Consider the following 16842-nt stretch of genomic DNA (forward strand, 5'->3'; position numbering starts at 1 on the left):
AAATGTAAGAAGAAATATATTATATTGTCAACAATTTATGTAAATAAACATATATAAAATACAATAAAAAATGTAAGTTACCATATCTTATCATAAAACATGGTTGTATTTGGTTTTCACCGGACAATCAGTCAATGCTTCGATTATTTGTCTTGGCGTCTTTTGTTAGAGTAGTACGGATACCCGAGAATGAATTTGGCGCGTTCTATTTGTCAACGTCAATGATGATAGGTATGTAAAGTTTGAAAACCAATTACTTCAGGTTCGGAGACACCATTTTGTCCATCTATTGCAAACTGGATGCGGTTGTCAGCAGAAGAGATTGTTTCGCCTTAGATGTTACATGATAATTTATCCGGATTTGAAGAGCAGAATGGCGACCTGTCCGAGGTAGAAGTAAATGAAATGCTTGGTTTCGTGTGTTACATAGCTCCCGAAGTTGCGTCCAACAATGCAATGCCAGGTTGGGTTGTACTTTTTGTCAAACTCTTTCTTGATGTAGGCAGCAATGTCCTTCTCGATGTTGTACTTTTCTAGAGCTTGTGTTGCGCAGTCAACAGAATCTTGCTGCATGTCTTCAGGCATGTCGGCATTCTTGATGACGGCTTTCCTATCACTCATGATTTCTGAAACAACAGAGAGTGAGACCCGTTAGAAATGAGTATATGATATACACGCACAGCCGAAGATTCAATACTTAACAGGACTCATAAACGTTTCTTTACAAAGCTGTGGACTATTTTTCAACAAAGGCGGAAACCATGAATTTGACCTTGCATTAATCTGAAGCTCTGTATTATGGCCATGTTGTTAAAGAATCAATTGAATAATCTATACATCCGAAACTTGTATGAACATGTTTTGTATACAAGATATCCTAATTGTCACATTTTCTTAATAAGAACATAAGAAGAGTATCGTACATTTCTGTATCATAACGATATGCTCATTTATCAGACACTTGAATAGGATTAATGGGATACATGGTAAAAGTATACTTTGTTTTCTTATTGTTAGTGCAGTCTTGATGCATGTCTTCAGTCATATTGGCATTTCTTGAAAAATTCGGTACCCCTGGCAACGGTACCCATCGTCATAATAAGCTTTTACATGGATCTAGAATACTATCTCACAGAGATTAATGGTCGCGATATCAAAATAAGGCAAACATCAATAACTTGTCAAAATTTCCTCAGTACACAATTAGATTCCTAGATTCAAATATATCATGCACAATATCTAAAAAGAATTCCCGTATTGACCCAGCTCCGCGGCGCGTTTGTATACTACAGTGTCCCCGGTACGCAAGTATCATGGGTTAGGCATAACATGTGGCCCCTACTACTATCATGAACATGACCGAGCTGAATAAGAAAACGAGAAGTTAGTTTAACAGCAGGAATGAAAACTAATTTAAAGAGTAACATATTCGTATTTACCTGTTGTTGTGTTCTTCTAGGCGGTCGACTAGTTTGGCCGGTGTTTGGTTTTAGAATAATGTTCAGGATAACGGTAGCAACAGACATCTATGGACGCTGTATGCAGAGTTCCCATTGGTTAGATAAAATTTTGTATCGCTATTTGATTGGTAGTATTTCGGGTATATATCCAAAGTCGTATATCGACCCACAAGCCTCCACTCACTCGATAGCAGACGACGCCTCTTCAAACAGTCCGGACATCGAACTGTAATTTTAGTAATACTACAAGTCCAACAGTTTATATATATATGTGGTATAATCACATATACGCACGAGACTGATTTTTCACAAACTCGATATTTCATCCATTGATAAACAATTTAGAATTACGATCGTTACTAACTTAGATAGAAATTGAGAGATATTCCTCAAGTGGCAGCTGTTCCTGCAAAACTGAAAACTGTACATTGTTTTCTAAGGGATGACAGTGGCAATATTTAGACGTACCAAACGAGAAAATGTCTAACAGTATATACACGAGAGAGAACAAGGCGGAACCACATAAAATTACTTGAAGTTGCCCCCCACCCCACCACACCCTCCACCCTACACCCCCACCCCTCAATCTCCATCAAGTCAGTTAATTCTTCAGATAATTTCCTATACTGCCCAGAAATGTTTATAGATTCTTGTGATAAGATGTGATACGTCTAATGATAGTGAAATATAACGGATAAAAACTGCGGTGATATTATCATCAGCCTGGCATACCTTTTTACGTTTTAACCAATAAGAACGGTGCTTTCTACTTATTGCGATGAAACATTACCGATTTAACTGTTCGGAAGCAAATGTGTGAACGTGTTTTACGAAATTTTTGCTGTGTATACTTCAGGCTTTCTTCTTGTTTGATAACACTTATCTTTATAACAGAGAACAACGCAAAACATTAGAATTAGAATACTTGTATGTAACAGCTACAGGTAATCCAAAATGATGCTGTCTGGCTGTTGTAACTCATAGATATCCGATGTCAAAGAATAAGCTAATTTTTGGACAAAGATCTACAAGATAATTTATATTGGGCCATATTTTTCTTTACAGATTACTTTTGAAAGATACAATTTAGTCAGCCAAATCCAGTATAATTGATCAATTGAAAACTTGAAGACGACATCCGAAGTTTTAATCAAGTAGAGATCCTGATATAGACTTTACCTAGAATGCATAAAATAGAAACTTCTGGTTAACCATCAACCACTGCCCCCTTTCCCACCCCTTCATGAAAAATATGTATCATTGTCCTCTACATTTATCTAATATTTTTTTTTATTCTACAAACGGACGCACCTGTGACCAAGCACCATGCAACATATACCATCATCTTTAAACTGAATATGTACGTTTTTTGATAACCAATACAAATTTCGTCACCTCCAAAAACTTACTTACATCAAACAAAGCAAATAAATACACATAGAATACACATCAGGTGCAATTGTGCCTGCATATGGTTAGTGACAATAAGCATTTGGGGAAATGCATGACTATTCCGGTTATATCAAAATAAGATCGATTTTCTAAGTACTCTAGATACTCAATAATGTACGATATCTAATTTGCAGATATGCTATATAGATCTAGCTAGATCGATTTACAAATGTCCTGGTTGCATCACAAAACGACAAATATGGCGACTTATTGGATTCATCCCTTACATTTCCCTGTCTATTTGTTGTAAGTATACACATACATTAGCATATTTTGTCTATATAAATCAGATAGAAGAAACTGGTATATTTCAAGTTGTTACAACTGTTTAAATCGAACATCGTTCAGTTAACGATTTTGTCACCAAGATATCGGCAACTGACTAACACCCAACTCATGGTCTGGAGAGATGCAGGTTGATGGACATTATGGTCGTTATAATAATCTTATTGAGAAATACCGTTTCTTTGTGTAGCGTAGACTGGCCTCAGTCTCTAGAATATTTAATTATGAGCAAATTGAATCTCGTAATTCTGATTCGTGGAGATGTATGATTCCAGACCTAATTTTCACAGGAAAGGGAGATTAGCAAATAAAAATGTAGCTATTTCTTAACGAAACTTGGGGGCTTGTAGCCAGTCTAAAAAATAGGAAATCGAGCGTGTTTGATGCTCGTTAATACTGTCTGTCTGTCCCGTTGTTGTTTAACCTTGCTTTCATTCGAGAACGTGATATTACGTGTTTGGTGTAAGATTTAAATGGAGAAAGTTGATAAAGCAACAGCCTCTCTCCGTTACGGAACAAGTAGTCTTGTTATCAATGTGTCATTTGCAGGAGTCCACGTGTAAGTTTTCATTCGTTCAGTATTTGTCCATGTTTCATCTATTTTGCATTTGAATTAAGATTTAGATGACAAAATCGGAATTTTCGTTTTCAAAATCACTTCATATGTTAAAGCGGTCTAATTGTGAATGGGCTAGGGGTATCTCCGTCAGTGAATGTGGGCTTGTCCGTAATCCTTTTTAAAAGTAAAATGAACATTATAGATGCATGCATTACATATATTAAGTGTTCAAGTTCTCATTTCATATGAGAGTTAATGAAATTAATTTTTGCATTTGCGCGGTCATTCATAAATTCTTCAATAAGATTCTACCCATATAACATAAGAAATGAAAACATACCAATGTCCTTTTCATTACATAACACAGAAACCTTGTTTTTATAGGATTTAAATTTTAAAAAAAAATACATGACAAAAACGGGGATAGCCGTATTGAATTCATGCGGTAACGCTATTGTTCATGCTATGACATCACCACATATTTCCGTCCTTTCATACGCTCCAGGGTATACCACACTTGTGATATCACTAGAGCCAATTCACTGGATAACAGACGAGTATATGGTAAGTATATATACGCATTCAGAATCCAGGTTAGTAATGGCAGAGACGTATATAACACATATATATACGTCTCTGGTAATGGGAATGAAATTCAATCATAATTTCTCTTAATTCAGTATTTTGCTTACAGATTGATAGTAAAAGTTTCATTATTTACACTGCTAAACAGAACCCAATAATGCACGTATATTGCTATAAGCCGTAAAACGTAATCAATGTTTGATAAATGACAAACACAATTTCTGATTTGATCGCAATATTTTTATTCTAATGCCTATGTTGTGTAAGATCGTTCATATCAAATAACACTATAAATCAGTAACCTGGATCTGTGTAAACATGTATATTTAACAAAATGCAAGTAAACAATAGAAACATATTCCTATAATATAAATAGCAAGGAACAACACTGCAGTCTTTGGTCTTCCAGTGGTCAGATATTTCGGTGGTGGCAGTCTACTGACATCTGTCTTGTACTGCGTATTTACCACTTTTGCCAAAAACTCCTCCAATGAATGTTGATTGAAAGCATATAAGATGGCGAAGCTTATCCGGATTTGAAGAGCAGAATGGCGACCTGTCCGAGGTAGAAGTAAATGAAATGCTTGGTTTCGTGTGTTACATAGCTCCCGAAGTTGCGTCCAACAATGCAATGCCAGGTTGGGTTGTACTTTTTGTCAAACTCTTTCTTGATGTAGGCAGCAATGTCCTTCTCGATGTTGTACTTTTCTAGAGCTTGTGTTGCGCAGTCAACAGAGTCCTGCTGCATGTCTTCAGCCATGTCGGCATTCTTGATGACGGCTTTCCTATCACTCATGATTTCTGAAACAACAAAGTTAGAAATGAGTATATTATATACATGTACAGCCGATGATCCGCTACTTAACAGGACTCGTAACCGATTCCTTACCGAAGCTGGGACTATTCTACAAAAGCATGGTTACAAAAAGTCACGAATTTGATCTTGAACTAACCTGAAGCTCCGTAATATGACCACGTTGTTAGAGAATCAATTGAATCATTTATACATCCCCATCTTGTATGAACATGTCTAGTATAAACAATATCCTAATTATCACATTGTCTTAACAAGAACATAATAGTATCTTACAGTTCTGTATCATAACGATATGCTCGTTTATCTTGAATGGGTTAAAGACAGGGCAAATATATACCATGATCTCTTATTGTTAGCTAATTCAATCTTGATTCCGGTCCCCTGTGTTACCCCTGGCAACGGAATGGGATTAGACAGGATAAATGTATACCACGCTATCCCTTTTTCCGTGGTTGCTATGGGCAACAGTATATATATATTTTAATCCCCCGTATACAAATCTTGATGAAGGTCATATGATCAATTAAAATATATTTCGATAGCGACCAAAATGCAGAATTGTCAAAGAATGTTTTGACATGTGTGAAAATAAACATTCGACACGGAAAACATTTAAGCACTACCAAACGTAATATATCTATTCAAATTAGAATAAAAATTGTCTTAAACGTGCAGATATTTAATCTGGATGTAACACAATGTCACACAAATTACGTAATAAGATTCTATAGATTAATTCTAAAAGAACCTAATGCCCTATGACCTTTCTTATCTCAGTGTCATGCTACCATCTTTTTTGTCATTTAAAAAATACAGAACATTTTCTGTTTTACTTCATTTAAGTTGATTAATTTATTCAAATAAGTATTAAAACACAACGCAAAAAATAAATACATCAACTGCGACTCTCTTCCAAAATGTAAATATTTTCTGCGGTAACAAGCATAGCTACATGTGGCGGGCGACATTTCATCACATGTATTTTGACCTATTTAAACAACATGGGACCATCACCATAATTCACATATATATATTTAACTGCATATTTAAGATATATAATAGATAATCAATCCACACATACCTGTATTTTTCTTGTTTTCCTAAAAATAAACCACCTCGCTTCGTCTCACAGATATTTGTGGATTATGTCTATGAGAGGTAAGGAGAGTTGGTAGCAACCGACATACACATGGACACAGTATACGACGTTTTCATTGGGCATAGTGTGTTTTTTTATTGGCAGCATTACTGGCACATAGCAGTGTCGTATATCGACCCATAATCCTTTACTTCATTCGTAGCAGACGATATTACCTGAGCGAGCAGTGTTACTTCGATCTAGCGTACCGTATTTTATAGGGAATGAATCACTTGTGCAATGTTACCTGTTATGTGAATATATTTTATTTCAACGTTATCTATGGCACAAGGAAACACATTTTTGTAATAAATAGCAAAGATATATTTTCAAATATGTTACACATCAATGGATGTTGTTTAAGGTCGATATTCTAATGCGTGAATATGCGCCTTGGCATTTAGAATCGTTACTTAAATTATTTTTATTACATAGTTATACACAAGTGCATTCATATGCCGTAACATCAACTTCATTAACATTAATTATCATTAATTTCATTAACTTCATCTAAAATGTGTTTCGTAACATTTGAATCAGTACCAGTAGACGACTTATCTCGGAGTGTGACGTGCAATTGTTTTCTTTGCGATAACTTCTACGCACAGTGTCCAGAGTGCAAAACGTACCTAGATTTGTGTAAAAGAGTTTTGATATTTCAATCATCATCTTACATACAACAACTTGAGGTGTTTATTTTGTCCGCTATAAAGGGCCTTCGGCGTCTATCGGCCGAATAGATTATCGAGACACCTAAATTTACATAACCGCTCTTAGATTTTTAACTTTGTATTTGTTTTATGTTCTATGTATGTAATGTAATTTACGTAATATTGATGTCTTGATGTTTTTGGGTTAGTGCACCTCCCTATATAATTTTTGACATTTACGATTAATTTCGGTGTTCTTCAATTCTCTTATATATTTCTAAAAACTACAAAAATGAGTAAATAAATCAAATCATTTTTTTCCATCACGAGTTTTGTTATGAGCGATAATTATACGACCAATTAAAGTTTATCATCATTTCAGTTTTTATCCACAGTAAGCTTATATAAATCCAAAAATCCACAAATCAGTAGTCTTTGGTAATGCAATATTCAATATATTCAATAAAACTTACTTTTCTGAATATCTCGCAACCACCATTGGGAAATACGAATTCTTCTAAAACACATGGTTGACTTGTTTCTTATATCTTTTTACTTTGTTTTCCTGTTTGTCTTATAAGCTTCCTATTTCATGGTAAAGTAACTATCTTATTGATTAAAGTTTTGTTTAGATTTGTCTAATTTCATGAACTACAACTACAATTAGGCGGGAATGTATAAATGTCTGGATAAGTGTAAGTGTTGCATGTCAAAGTTCGTCTACCCACTCAAACCTTGGCTATAGTGGCATATGCTTCAAATAGATAAAATATTATTCACTTATTCTCTAAATCTCATTTACATTTTATTTGATTTATATATTTCATGAAACATCAAAATGCCATAAATACTTCATTGTTTTGACTGGTGTTAAAACGTGTTAAAAGCAGAGGAATGTCTCTGATATTTCGTCTGCTTACACATAACTGTATGAATCCATCAGTCGTCAAGGGATGTTGGTTTCTATACATAGCTTGTCGTCTGCTAGAAGCTAGAGGATCATGGGATGATATACGAATCTACCAAGATGCCAACTCTTCACTAATGGATGGAAGATGACGAACCAATCAAATAATTCCCCTATGCGTCCATGAATGTAGTTTTGTAGGTTGCTGTTGCTACCAACTTTCACTTCGAAAGGCAAACTTTGAGTCGCATTGCATCCATCCACTGCGGATTCTAGAAAAAATACAGGTAAGTATTCTGTTCTGATACTTATGATGAATACATTAATACATTATTTTGCGAGCATCTGAATACTGATATGGATATATAAACACGGTGATGGATATCTGATGAGCGTAGTTCAATTTTGAAAATTAGGGATGTACAAGGAGTGTAGGAATGTGATCGCCTGATGAAGGCACGCGTTGCTCGGGGAATTAGTATTTTGTCTTAGATTTAATTTTTTTTTAAATACCATTTTGTTCTGTTTAGAATTATATATTTATTTTCTATGCATTGTATTCCGCATTTCTTTTGTTTTTATCTTCAATACAGCGACTTAATAATTCTATTTAATGTTCTCATGTGTAGCATTATATCATATATATAATAAAGACTATAATATCCGTGTTAAGGTTGGCCATACAGACTTAGATATGTTTCACTAACTTTTTTTTTGTTTTGATATTTTGCGTTTTATTAGGAACATTTTTTGCATGTGTGATATCACCTTTTACCGGTTTTGGTTCTGATTTTCAGTAACCATGGCTGACAGGAAGGCTGTCATAAAAAATGCCGACATGTCTGAAGACATGCAGCAGGACTCTGTTGACTGCGCCACACAGGCTCTAGAAAAGTACAACATTGAAAAGGACATAGCCGCCTACATCAAAAAAGAGTTTGACAAAAAATACAATCCAACCTGGCATTGCATTGTTGGACGAAACTTTGGGAGTTATGTGACACATGAAACCAAGCATTTTATTTACTTTTATCTCGGACAGGTTGCTATCCTGCTATTTAAATCTGGTTGATCTTGGAATGTGCCATCTCTAGACATATCATATATGCTGCATATAATTGCCTGCTAGATTCTTTTAAGTTTTAGTTCACCGGCGTATTTTTCATGGAAGACTGAAACGACGAATTCATGCCATACATGAATAGAGATAGTGCTACGTTATAAAAGAATACTTGGGATCAAAACGTGATTTCTGGTGTAATAATAACTTTTTATTGGAATATGTATTTTAAAAGGATCTTTGCTGTTTACTTTTTTTTGTTGTTTACATGCATGACTGTTTATTAATTAAAGTTGTTACAATATGCATTTTTACACATGTAACATTCTTGTGTTATCTTGTTTGTGTCATATAATCAGATCGACCGATCCGAATGACAGTCACAATAAACAGAAAATAATTTTCTGTTTGTTGACTTGTTTTTGTTCTCATGCGAAGTTGAAATTATTGAAAAGCTTATCACAAGTCACAAAGACCTTGCAAAGTCGTTTAATTTCAGCTGCCGTTATATTGCTCACGTCTTGACTTTAAATAACAAGACATTTATTGAATACGTACATCGTGTATATCCACCAGAAATAGAAATCAAAGATACGACAGACTCATCTACAACAGCTGCTTATCTCGATCATTTCCTACATTGAACGTAAAGATTTAAATTTCTCTATGGTGAATTTTCCATTTCTGGATAGCAATATTCATGCATCTCCAATCTATGGTAATTACATGTCACAGTCGATATTATAGGGCCTGTTCCCATTATCATGATTTTCATGCAAGAAGTCATCAACTAATTGATAAACTCGTAACACAAGGGTTCAAAAGATACAGGTTGATTACAATTAGGGGAAAGTTTTGACAATCTCGTAACACCAGGGTTCGAAAGATGCAGGTTGATGACAATTACGGGAAAGCTTAATGATCGCAATAGTGATCTCATTTTGAAATATTCTATTTCTTTGTGTGGCAGGAAGCTGGATGTATTTGGTGCTCGTTAGTGTGCCTGTTGATTTCTTTGCTTTATACCTTGTTCTCGTTTGAGAACGTGACTTTACGTACTTGGAATGACCAAGGTTTACATGGCAGGTGTCGACGATGAAGCAGAAGACGCTTACTTTTCCGGAACTCCTGGTCTTATTCTCCTTGTACTTTGCCAGGCGTATTCGTGTTAATCTTCCTTTTGGTTCATATTTTGCCCTAGTTTTATGAATTTAAGTTTGAATTATGATGTCATCGGGGTATTTTCTTGATGTTCTTTGGTGGCCTCTTGTGATCGCCTTCTGTCATCCGTCCGTTAACAGTAGTTTGTTCTAATTCCTCAACTAAACTCTGAATTTTAATGAAAGTTTGCAGAAAAATTCCAGGACTAAATATGAGTGGAAAAGAGTGAATTATGCCGTCCCCAATCCCAGGGACCAAAACGAGTAATATTGATTAAGTATTTCATTTCAATACATGTGTGGTAGAATCCAATACTATGACAGGATGAACGTTCCTTAAGGTGTTTTACCACAATTCTGAACTTAAGAGTAGCGGGATAGATCTATTTGTCACTCCAATTAGAATTAAGAAATTGTTGTACAGAAAATGAAATCTATAAATGCAATAGTTCAATGCATATATCATTCAGCTGTCAGTTTTCCTACAAGACGGCTATCTGAAATGAATATCGGAAGTCCGGTTTATCGCATGTTTGTTTGGTTTCTCTTTCCTTTTCAATGGGTAGCATTACTTCCGACGGAAACCAGTCTTCCGTGATTTCATTGAAATTTAATTAGTAACGTTAGTTGGTACCAATATCATGATCTCGGACGTGTAGCTGTTATGTATTAGTCTGGCTGTAACAAGAACTTCCATAAAAAGGCAGGTATGATCACTGAAAGGTTTTAAAAAGCACAGAAAAAGACTTATACAGCTCTTAAAAATCACAATAACTGAGCGCAGGGTACCAGAATACGTTGGAATATCAATTAAAAAAGGTAGGAGAAACGTGATACTGAAAATTAAGGAGACGTTAGGGCAAGTGGAAAACGAAGTGATTTCATCTAATGGCATATGGAACAAACATCAGAAAGAGGTTTAGGGGCAAACAGAGGGACATCCTTGCTGCAAGAGAGAAAACATCTAATCAGAATGGAAAGATTTTGTAAAGAAACGGATGAATCAAGATCGACCAAAAAAGATGTTTCATGAAAAAAAAACACACATAACAAGTTGCTCATATGATCAGCATCGCTTCCGTGGATATTTCAGCAAAACCTAAACAACGGGCTTTTGACAATTATTTTCCATAACAGACCAAATATTTCATGATAATTAGCGTTTTACATTTATAAAAGACGGACATGATATCCACTCAGCTATCGTCCAGGCCTGTCGATATAACACTGTTTCACAATACTGAAACTTGATATATTGTTTTTAGTAAATAGGACGATACTTTGCATCCCAAACAGCGGATAGAGGCAGTTAAGCTACGAGAAAATCAAAAAGCTTGAAATGGCTGGGTTCCAGGCCATCGAGTAGAAAGGTTTGCTGAAAAGTTCCAGGTTATATACAACTGTGAGAGCTCATTGTTTATTCAGACTAAGAATGTATTTATATGATGTATGCGTCAAAAATTGCAATGTGTAAAATACCGATAAAAGGTGAATGATTTTTTTTTTATGAAAGACACATAAGGAAAATTTAGAATTAGATACAATAGAAACAAACAATGAATACAACTGCAGCATTCAGCTGGTTTCATCCTTTTAGGACTCATCGGTGTTTTAAGGACCTAAATTTTGAAACCTCGGAGGCGAAATTTCAAAATTGATTGATTGTATAATGCATTATTTGACTGCCACTGTGTCTTATTCTAAATCTTATCAAAATGTGGTGTTTAGTTGTGGGTCTTTTATACAATATGCATGCACGTATTTCTTAACAACCCATGTCAGGTTGATAGGGGGAAATGGCTTATTTAGTTTCTTCGGTTACTTGATTCAAATAGCGAGATACTTCTTGCTTGTAATAACACAGAGGACACGGATGGAAATATCTGTAGCAGCCCAAGCGACTGTTATCAACAATATAGGATCTTAAAAGAGTTTTCATTTCATATGAAATTTTTGAAAAACGTGTCTTAGTTTTTACTTTTGGGACTCTTCCAGTGCAAAACTTATAAAATGTCATATTAAAGTTAAAAGTTAAGATACCTTATATCAAATAACCCAGGAAAGTTGCATTTTGGCAGGTTTGAAAAACCGAGGTATGGAGGACAAAATCAAACGATAGCAGCTACTTTCAGTTCATCATGTAACGCCTTTGTTTATATAATGTCATCACAGTCACCTTTTGACTGTCGCAGTCAAGGAAAACCTTCCCAGGGTTTATTACATTTGTATGGAAAACTATAGCGTTGGCGAATTCACTAGATAACAAGCGTATTTTGTGATAAGATTATTTACTAGTCTAAGGGATATAACCTACATCCGAGTTTAACTGAGGTACATCGCTCTGTGTTAACGCTCCTGAGATTCTGTAAGCTGTACATACTGTAAACAGGGATTTGGATTTCCGTGAACAGGTCTATCGAGTACAACATCCACAAACTGCACTTGAATGGCAGAAGAATGACATACATCCTCGATACACCATGGGTTACGCTCGCTACTGATCTCTACATTCATGAAAAGTCAACATATATGGTTCCGTGTGCGACAACCTGTGGACAAGACGAGAAGACTAGTTCGCTCCTTTGATATACTTCAAAAGAATCTCGAGGTAGTATAACGGTATATTGTTAAGTTTGGTGATGCTTCAGTCTATACCCGAAACTTGTTCTATACCAATCAAATAAATTGGCTTGTGCCAGGAGTGTGGAGAGCCATAGTGATCGTAACCCCCGGAGAATCGAGGATGCGTTGTCTTTAAGATTTTATACGACTTACTGGTTGAAGCTTTTAACTAAAAAATCGTTGAGTTGGAGAAATAGGCATAACCGTTAATTTTAGACTTTAATAGCATCACATGATAATCACTGGTCAGTTTTCATGGAGTTTTTTTGGTGTGTGTCATTATTCATGTCTGGAAACCAATTACCGTGTTATATTTAAAGAAATTTGATAGAAACTACTAATCGCTACCAAGATCCCATTACAAGACATGAGAGTATCTTCAAATTAAAAAGAAATCTACATGTAATTAATTATTCATTCTTTTAACTTAATACATCTGGAGAAAACGTTCGACAAAACCGAATGGTGTTTTATGTGGTCTTATGTTGTTGATCTTAACTCCATTTTACACCAAACAGTAGATATAAGAATTCTTCAACAATTATTACAGAACTAGTGATTTTGGGGAGACTATTACCAATTCCGATTGTTGGAGAAATTTCCTGTTAATGGTGATAAATCGTCTGCAATTGGTGTGAGGTTCGGGCTAATTGTCTCAGTAAATTGATTCACGACTCTAAAAAGCGATCATGAAATATGATAGATCCGTCAACAATGACTCCCAGTTCACCGTTTTTCTCCTAAAGATTTTTAATTACCTTTAAATGTACTCTCTCCCTCACGTTTGACTTCTATGCATAGACCGAAAATTTCTGTCTCTAAAATGATAAATGAATGTCTACATTCCAATTTCAATAAAAATGTTAATACCAATAACAGCATAATAAACGTGAATATTGACGTAAAATTATCATTTTAGAGATAATTTTTTGTTGTTTTTAATTCTAACTAAAACTAATAGCAATGACCTTAACAATTGTCATGGTAACATAGGATGGGCGTACTTTCGATACCGTTTTAGTGATTACGGGACTACGATCTTTCATCCTGCAACTGGCGGTGTTATTCTCGGAATCCACCTGCTACATATATTTTATTTGTATTCGACAGTGACGGAAAACAAATGCATTTTAGCACCTACGTTAATTACTTTATAAATTACTTAAAAATCGCGTTTAATACTATTAATTGCTGTTGAAATAAGCGATTTTATATATTTCATTGAACAAGTTCAATGGAGAAAATTCATGAAATCGCTGTCATATCCATTTAAGTTTGTAAATATATCTCTGCGTGGAACAATTATTAAGGCGAACATTATTGGGCAAAAGTCAGCGTAGCGTCAACGGCAAGTAAACATCAATTAAACAACAAAATTGAAATTTTTATGGTCTAGATATGATTTTCAACAAATGTTGCAGGATAAATAGTATACCAGGTATATGGCCCAGTGTTAAAATATAGCTACATTTTGGCTCGGGAAAGAAAGACACCTGGCTCGCCACTCTTCACCCTTGCCAAAATACAGTTTATATTATAAGACACTGACCACGTATTTTCTATTTATAGGAGCAGTGATTCTATACATTGCCAAAGCAGTTAAGCAAAAAAATTGCAGCTTTCTCAAAATTAAATCTTTTCAATCACCTGATTACCTAACACAGAGAGAAAAGAAAATGTGCCTAGTGGTGACTTCTCTTGTGCTTACTTTTGTTTGTTCACCAATACGCGAAGTAAACGGTCTCCTCTTCTTGTACCTGTCATTATCTAATCTGTTCTACTTGTGTTCCATTCTATGCTGTATCTAGTGTGTACTTACCCCCAAGCAGACTTATTTTGTTGTCAATGACAAACGAATTTTATTTGTTACAAAAATAACACTAACAAATCAAAGTGACAAATCACAAAGTTTACATGAGTAGGTTGGAAAACTACTCAACTTTTTGAAGTCGTGTATATAAAACTAGACAATCCATTTGTAGTAACAACAGTTTATTTAGACTTTGTAAAATACACTCAATATTAAAGCACCAAATTAAATAATAGTACAAACAATTACACAGATGACTTCACACAAAATGGAATTATTGTTGAACAAAGAAAAAACCCTAAATGCAGAGTTGGCACAATTAATAAAAAATAAAGCACACAGGTGCATCACTTATTGGGACTGGGACAATATCTTGACATTCAACTGGTCTTTGGTATTTACTAACATCTCGCATGAATGAAACTCACTAATCAACCTAACATTTCTTTCACAAATTTATACAAACCACAAAGGTTCATTATACTTTGATATGCAACATACCTGAATCACAACAAACCTATCATCATCCCAACCACAAACAAAAACATACTTACATAAAAGTTTTGTCATGCACATTAACAAATGTATTCTTTGGTCAATTTGTTAACTGTTCTTAGTCTAATGCTGAATCTTTTGAACTCATGATGTCAACTTCAATGAAAAAAATGTCAAACTGTCAATGTAAGATCTGTGTTTCTTCACAATGATATCAAAATTAAAAACTTCTACTCTGTAATATCAACAGTAAAACACATTTGGCAAAAATGTGAATTTGCATTCACGAAGAAACACTTTGATTTCAAAAACAAGTATTCTTAATTCAACCTTACACAGATTACAGATGGAGGATTTTTTTCAGAAATTTCAGCTGTGGAATAAAAGATGTCAAGGAAAACACTTCTGCTTAATTTCAGTCAACATCATTCTGGTGTTTAGCCTGATTTGAAGAGCAGGATGGCAACCTGTCCAAGGTAGAAATAAATGAAATGCTTGGTTTCATGAGTTACATAGCTCCCAAAGTTGCGTCCAACAATGCAGTGCCAGGTTGGGTTGTACTTTTTGTCAAACTCTTTCTTGATGAAAGCAGCAATATCTTTCTCGATGTTGTACTTCTCCAGAGCCTGTGTGGCACAGTCAACAGCATCTTGCTGCATGTCTTCAGCCATGTCAGCATTTTTTATCACAGCCTTTCTATCAGACATGGTGACTGAAAAATTCATAAAACAAAATAAAAATAAAGTCATGCTGACCAGATTTTCCAAATAAAAAACATGTCTTTGGTGTACAGGATAATATGTACAGACACAACATTAATTGTACCAATAATCACTGGAGATTACATAAACTTCAAGTTAAAATTGAACTTGACCCTGGGCAGGTCCAATATTGTATGTCATTCTACAATTGCTAGTTTGACTGACAATGACAGGGTTCTACAGACAATTCAATGCTGTATCACTCAATGATGTCTTCTAGAGGAATTGGTTGCTCTTGCTACATGAAAATGTACTTTTTTAAAATTAAAATACTATTCCTGCTGTCTTTGTGGCAGATCTATATCTAACAGCTGTTTTGCATGTGGAATGTCCCATTCTTGTGTATATTCCTTCAATAAAGAGTGACATTGTACGAATATCTACACAAAAGGTGTCATCTACCTGCTAACCGACCTTTAACATACTGCAGTTAGGAGATTGGTTTTGAAGCCTTTTCGTCTCAAGAGTCATTCGATAAACCAATAGATTTGGGAAACATTTATATCCAGTGATTAGGTAAACGTCAAATGAGGTTTTAGGTTCTCATCTATTTCAATTTTAATACGAACGACTTGCGCGTTTCATGTTTTGTCGCGTAATTCTGGAAGTAATAATCAAACAACGTACATAAAAGGAAGTACCCAAATGAAAGAAGAGGGAAAAAAACGAAAGTCTGTACAGTCCCAGTATTCCTGTAATTTGATAAAATAATGTTCTAAACAGAAGTACCGACAACTCGACAGTAGGTTTTCAGTATTTTGTCTTCAAAAGAAAAATGGGCCTTACGTATTTTCATTCGATACAAGAAATGCAAGATGGAGAACTTCCGTCAGGATGTACATGCAAAGTTTTCACTCAGATTTTTTTTCAATGTTGAATATGACGATATAATTAGTAATTATTTTAAGAATTTAACTAATTCGGGAAGTTCATCCGTCTCAAACCTACCTTTCTTTCCGATTTCACGAGCAAATTCGATGAAGACACCTTGCGACTTATTCGTTTACACACTTCTAACTCTCTGGTTCGGCTTCTGCGTATGATGCTGACATTAGCAACGTATCCAGAATGACGCTGTATC

The 16842-nt window shown here is 34.9% G+C and overlaps 4 protein-coding genes across 4 annotated transcripts; 1 reads left to right on the forward strand and 3 right to left on the reverse strand.

Annotated features, from left to right (window-relative positions):
• On the reverse strand, positions 1-626 carry LOC132545371 (dynein light chain LC6, flagellar outer arm). Its single transcript, XM_060209051.1, has one exon. The coding sequence runs from the start codon at positions 619-621 to the stop codon at positions 352-354; it is 270 nt and encodes an 89-aa protein (XP_060065034.1). The 5' UTR covers positions 622-626; the 3' UTR covers positions 1-351.
• A 3933-nt stretch (positions 627-4559) lies between these two features.
• LOC132545366 (dynein light chain 2, cytoplasmic) lies at positions 4560-6330 on the reverse strand. Its single transcript, XM_060209046.1, has 2 exons — positions 6240-6330; positions 4560-5142 (listed from the first exon to the last, which is right to left on the reverse strand). Exon 2 carries the CDS (start codon positions 5135-5137, stop codon positions 4868-4870), a length of 270 nt encoding a protein of 89 aa, XP_060065029.1. The 5' UTR covers positions 5138-5142; positions 6240-6330; the 3' UTR covers positions 4560-4867.
• A 2323-nt stretch (positions 6331-8653) lies between these two features.
• LOC132545369 (dynein light chain 2, cytoplasmic) lies at positions 8654-9236 on the forward strand. Its single transcript, XM_060209050.1, has one exon. It carries the CDS (start codon positions 8656-8658, stop codon positions 8923-8925), a length of 270 nt encoding a protein of 89 aa, XP_060065033.1. The 5' UTR covers positions 8654-8655; the 3' UTR covers positions 8926-9236.
• A 5434-nt stretch (positions 9237-14670) lies between these two features.
• LOC132545360 (dynein light chain 2, cytoplasmic-like) lies at positions 14671-16800 on the reverse strand. The gene is made up of 2 exons (XM_060209040.1): positions 16710-16800; positions 14671-15712 (listed from the first exon to the last, which is right to left on the reverse strand). The coding sequence occupies exon 2, from the start codon at positions 15705-15707 to the stop codon at positions 15438-15440; it is 270 nt and encodes an 89-aa protein (XP_060065023.1). The 5' UTR covers positions 15708-15712; positions 16710-16800; the 3' UTR covers positions 14671-15437.
• Between the last annotated feature and the right edge of the window lie 42 nt (positions 16801-16842).

The sequence above is a fragment of the Ylistrum balloti genome, unplaced genomic scaffold (assembly GCF_031769215.1).
Source record: "Ylistrum balloti isolate Yb309-2 unplaced genomic scaffold, AGI_CSIRO_Ybal_v1 Utg369844, whole genome shotgun sequence".
Taxonomy (NCBI): Eukaryota; Metazoa; Mollusca; class Bivalvia; order Pectinida; family Pectinidae; genus Ylistrum; species Ylistrum balloti.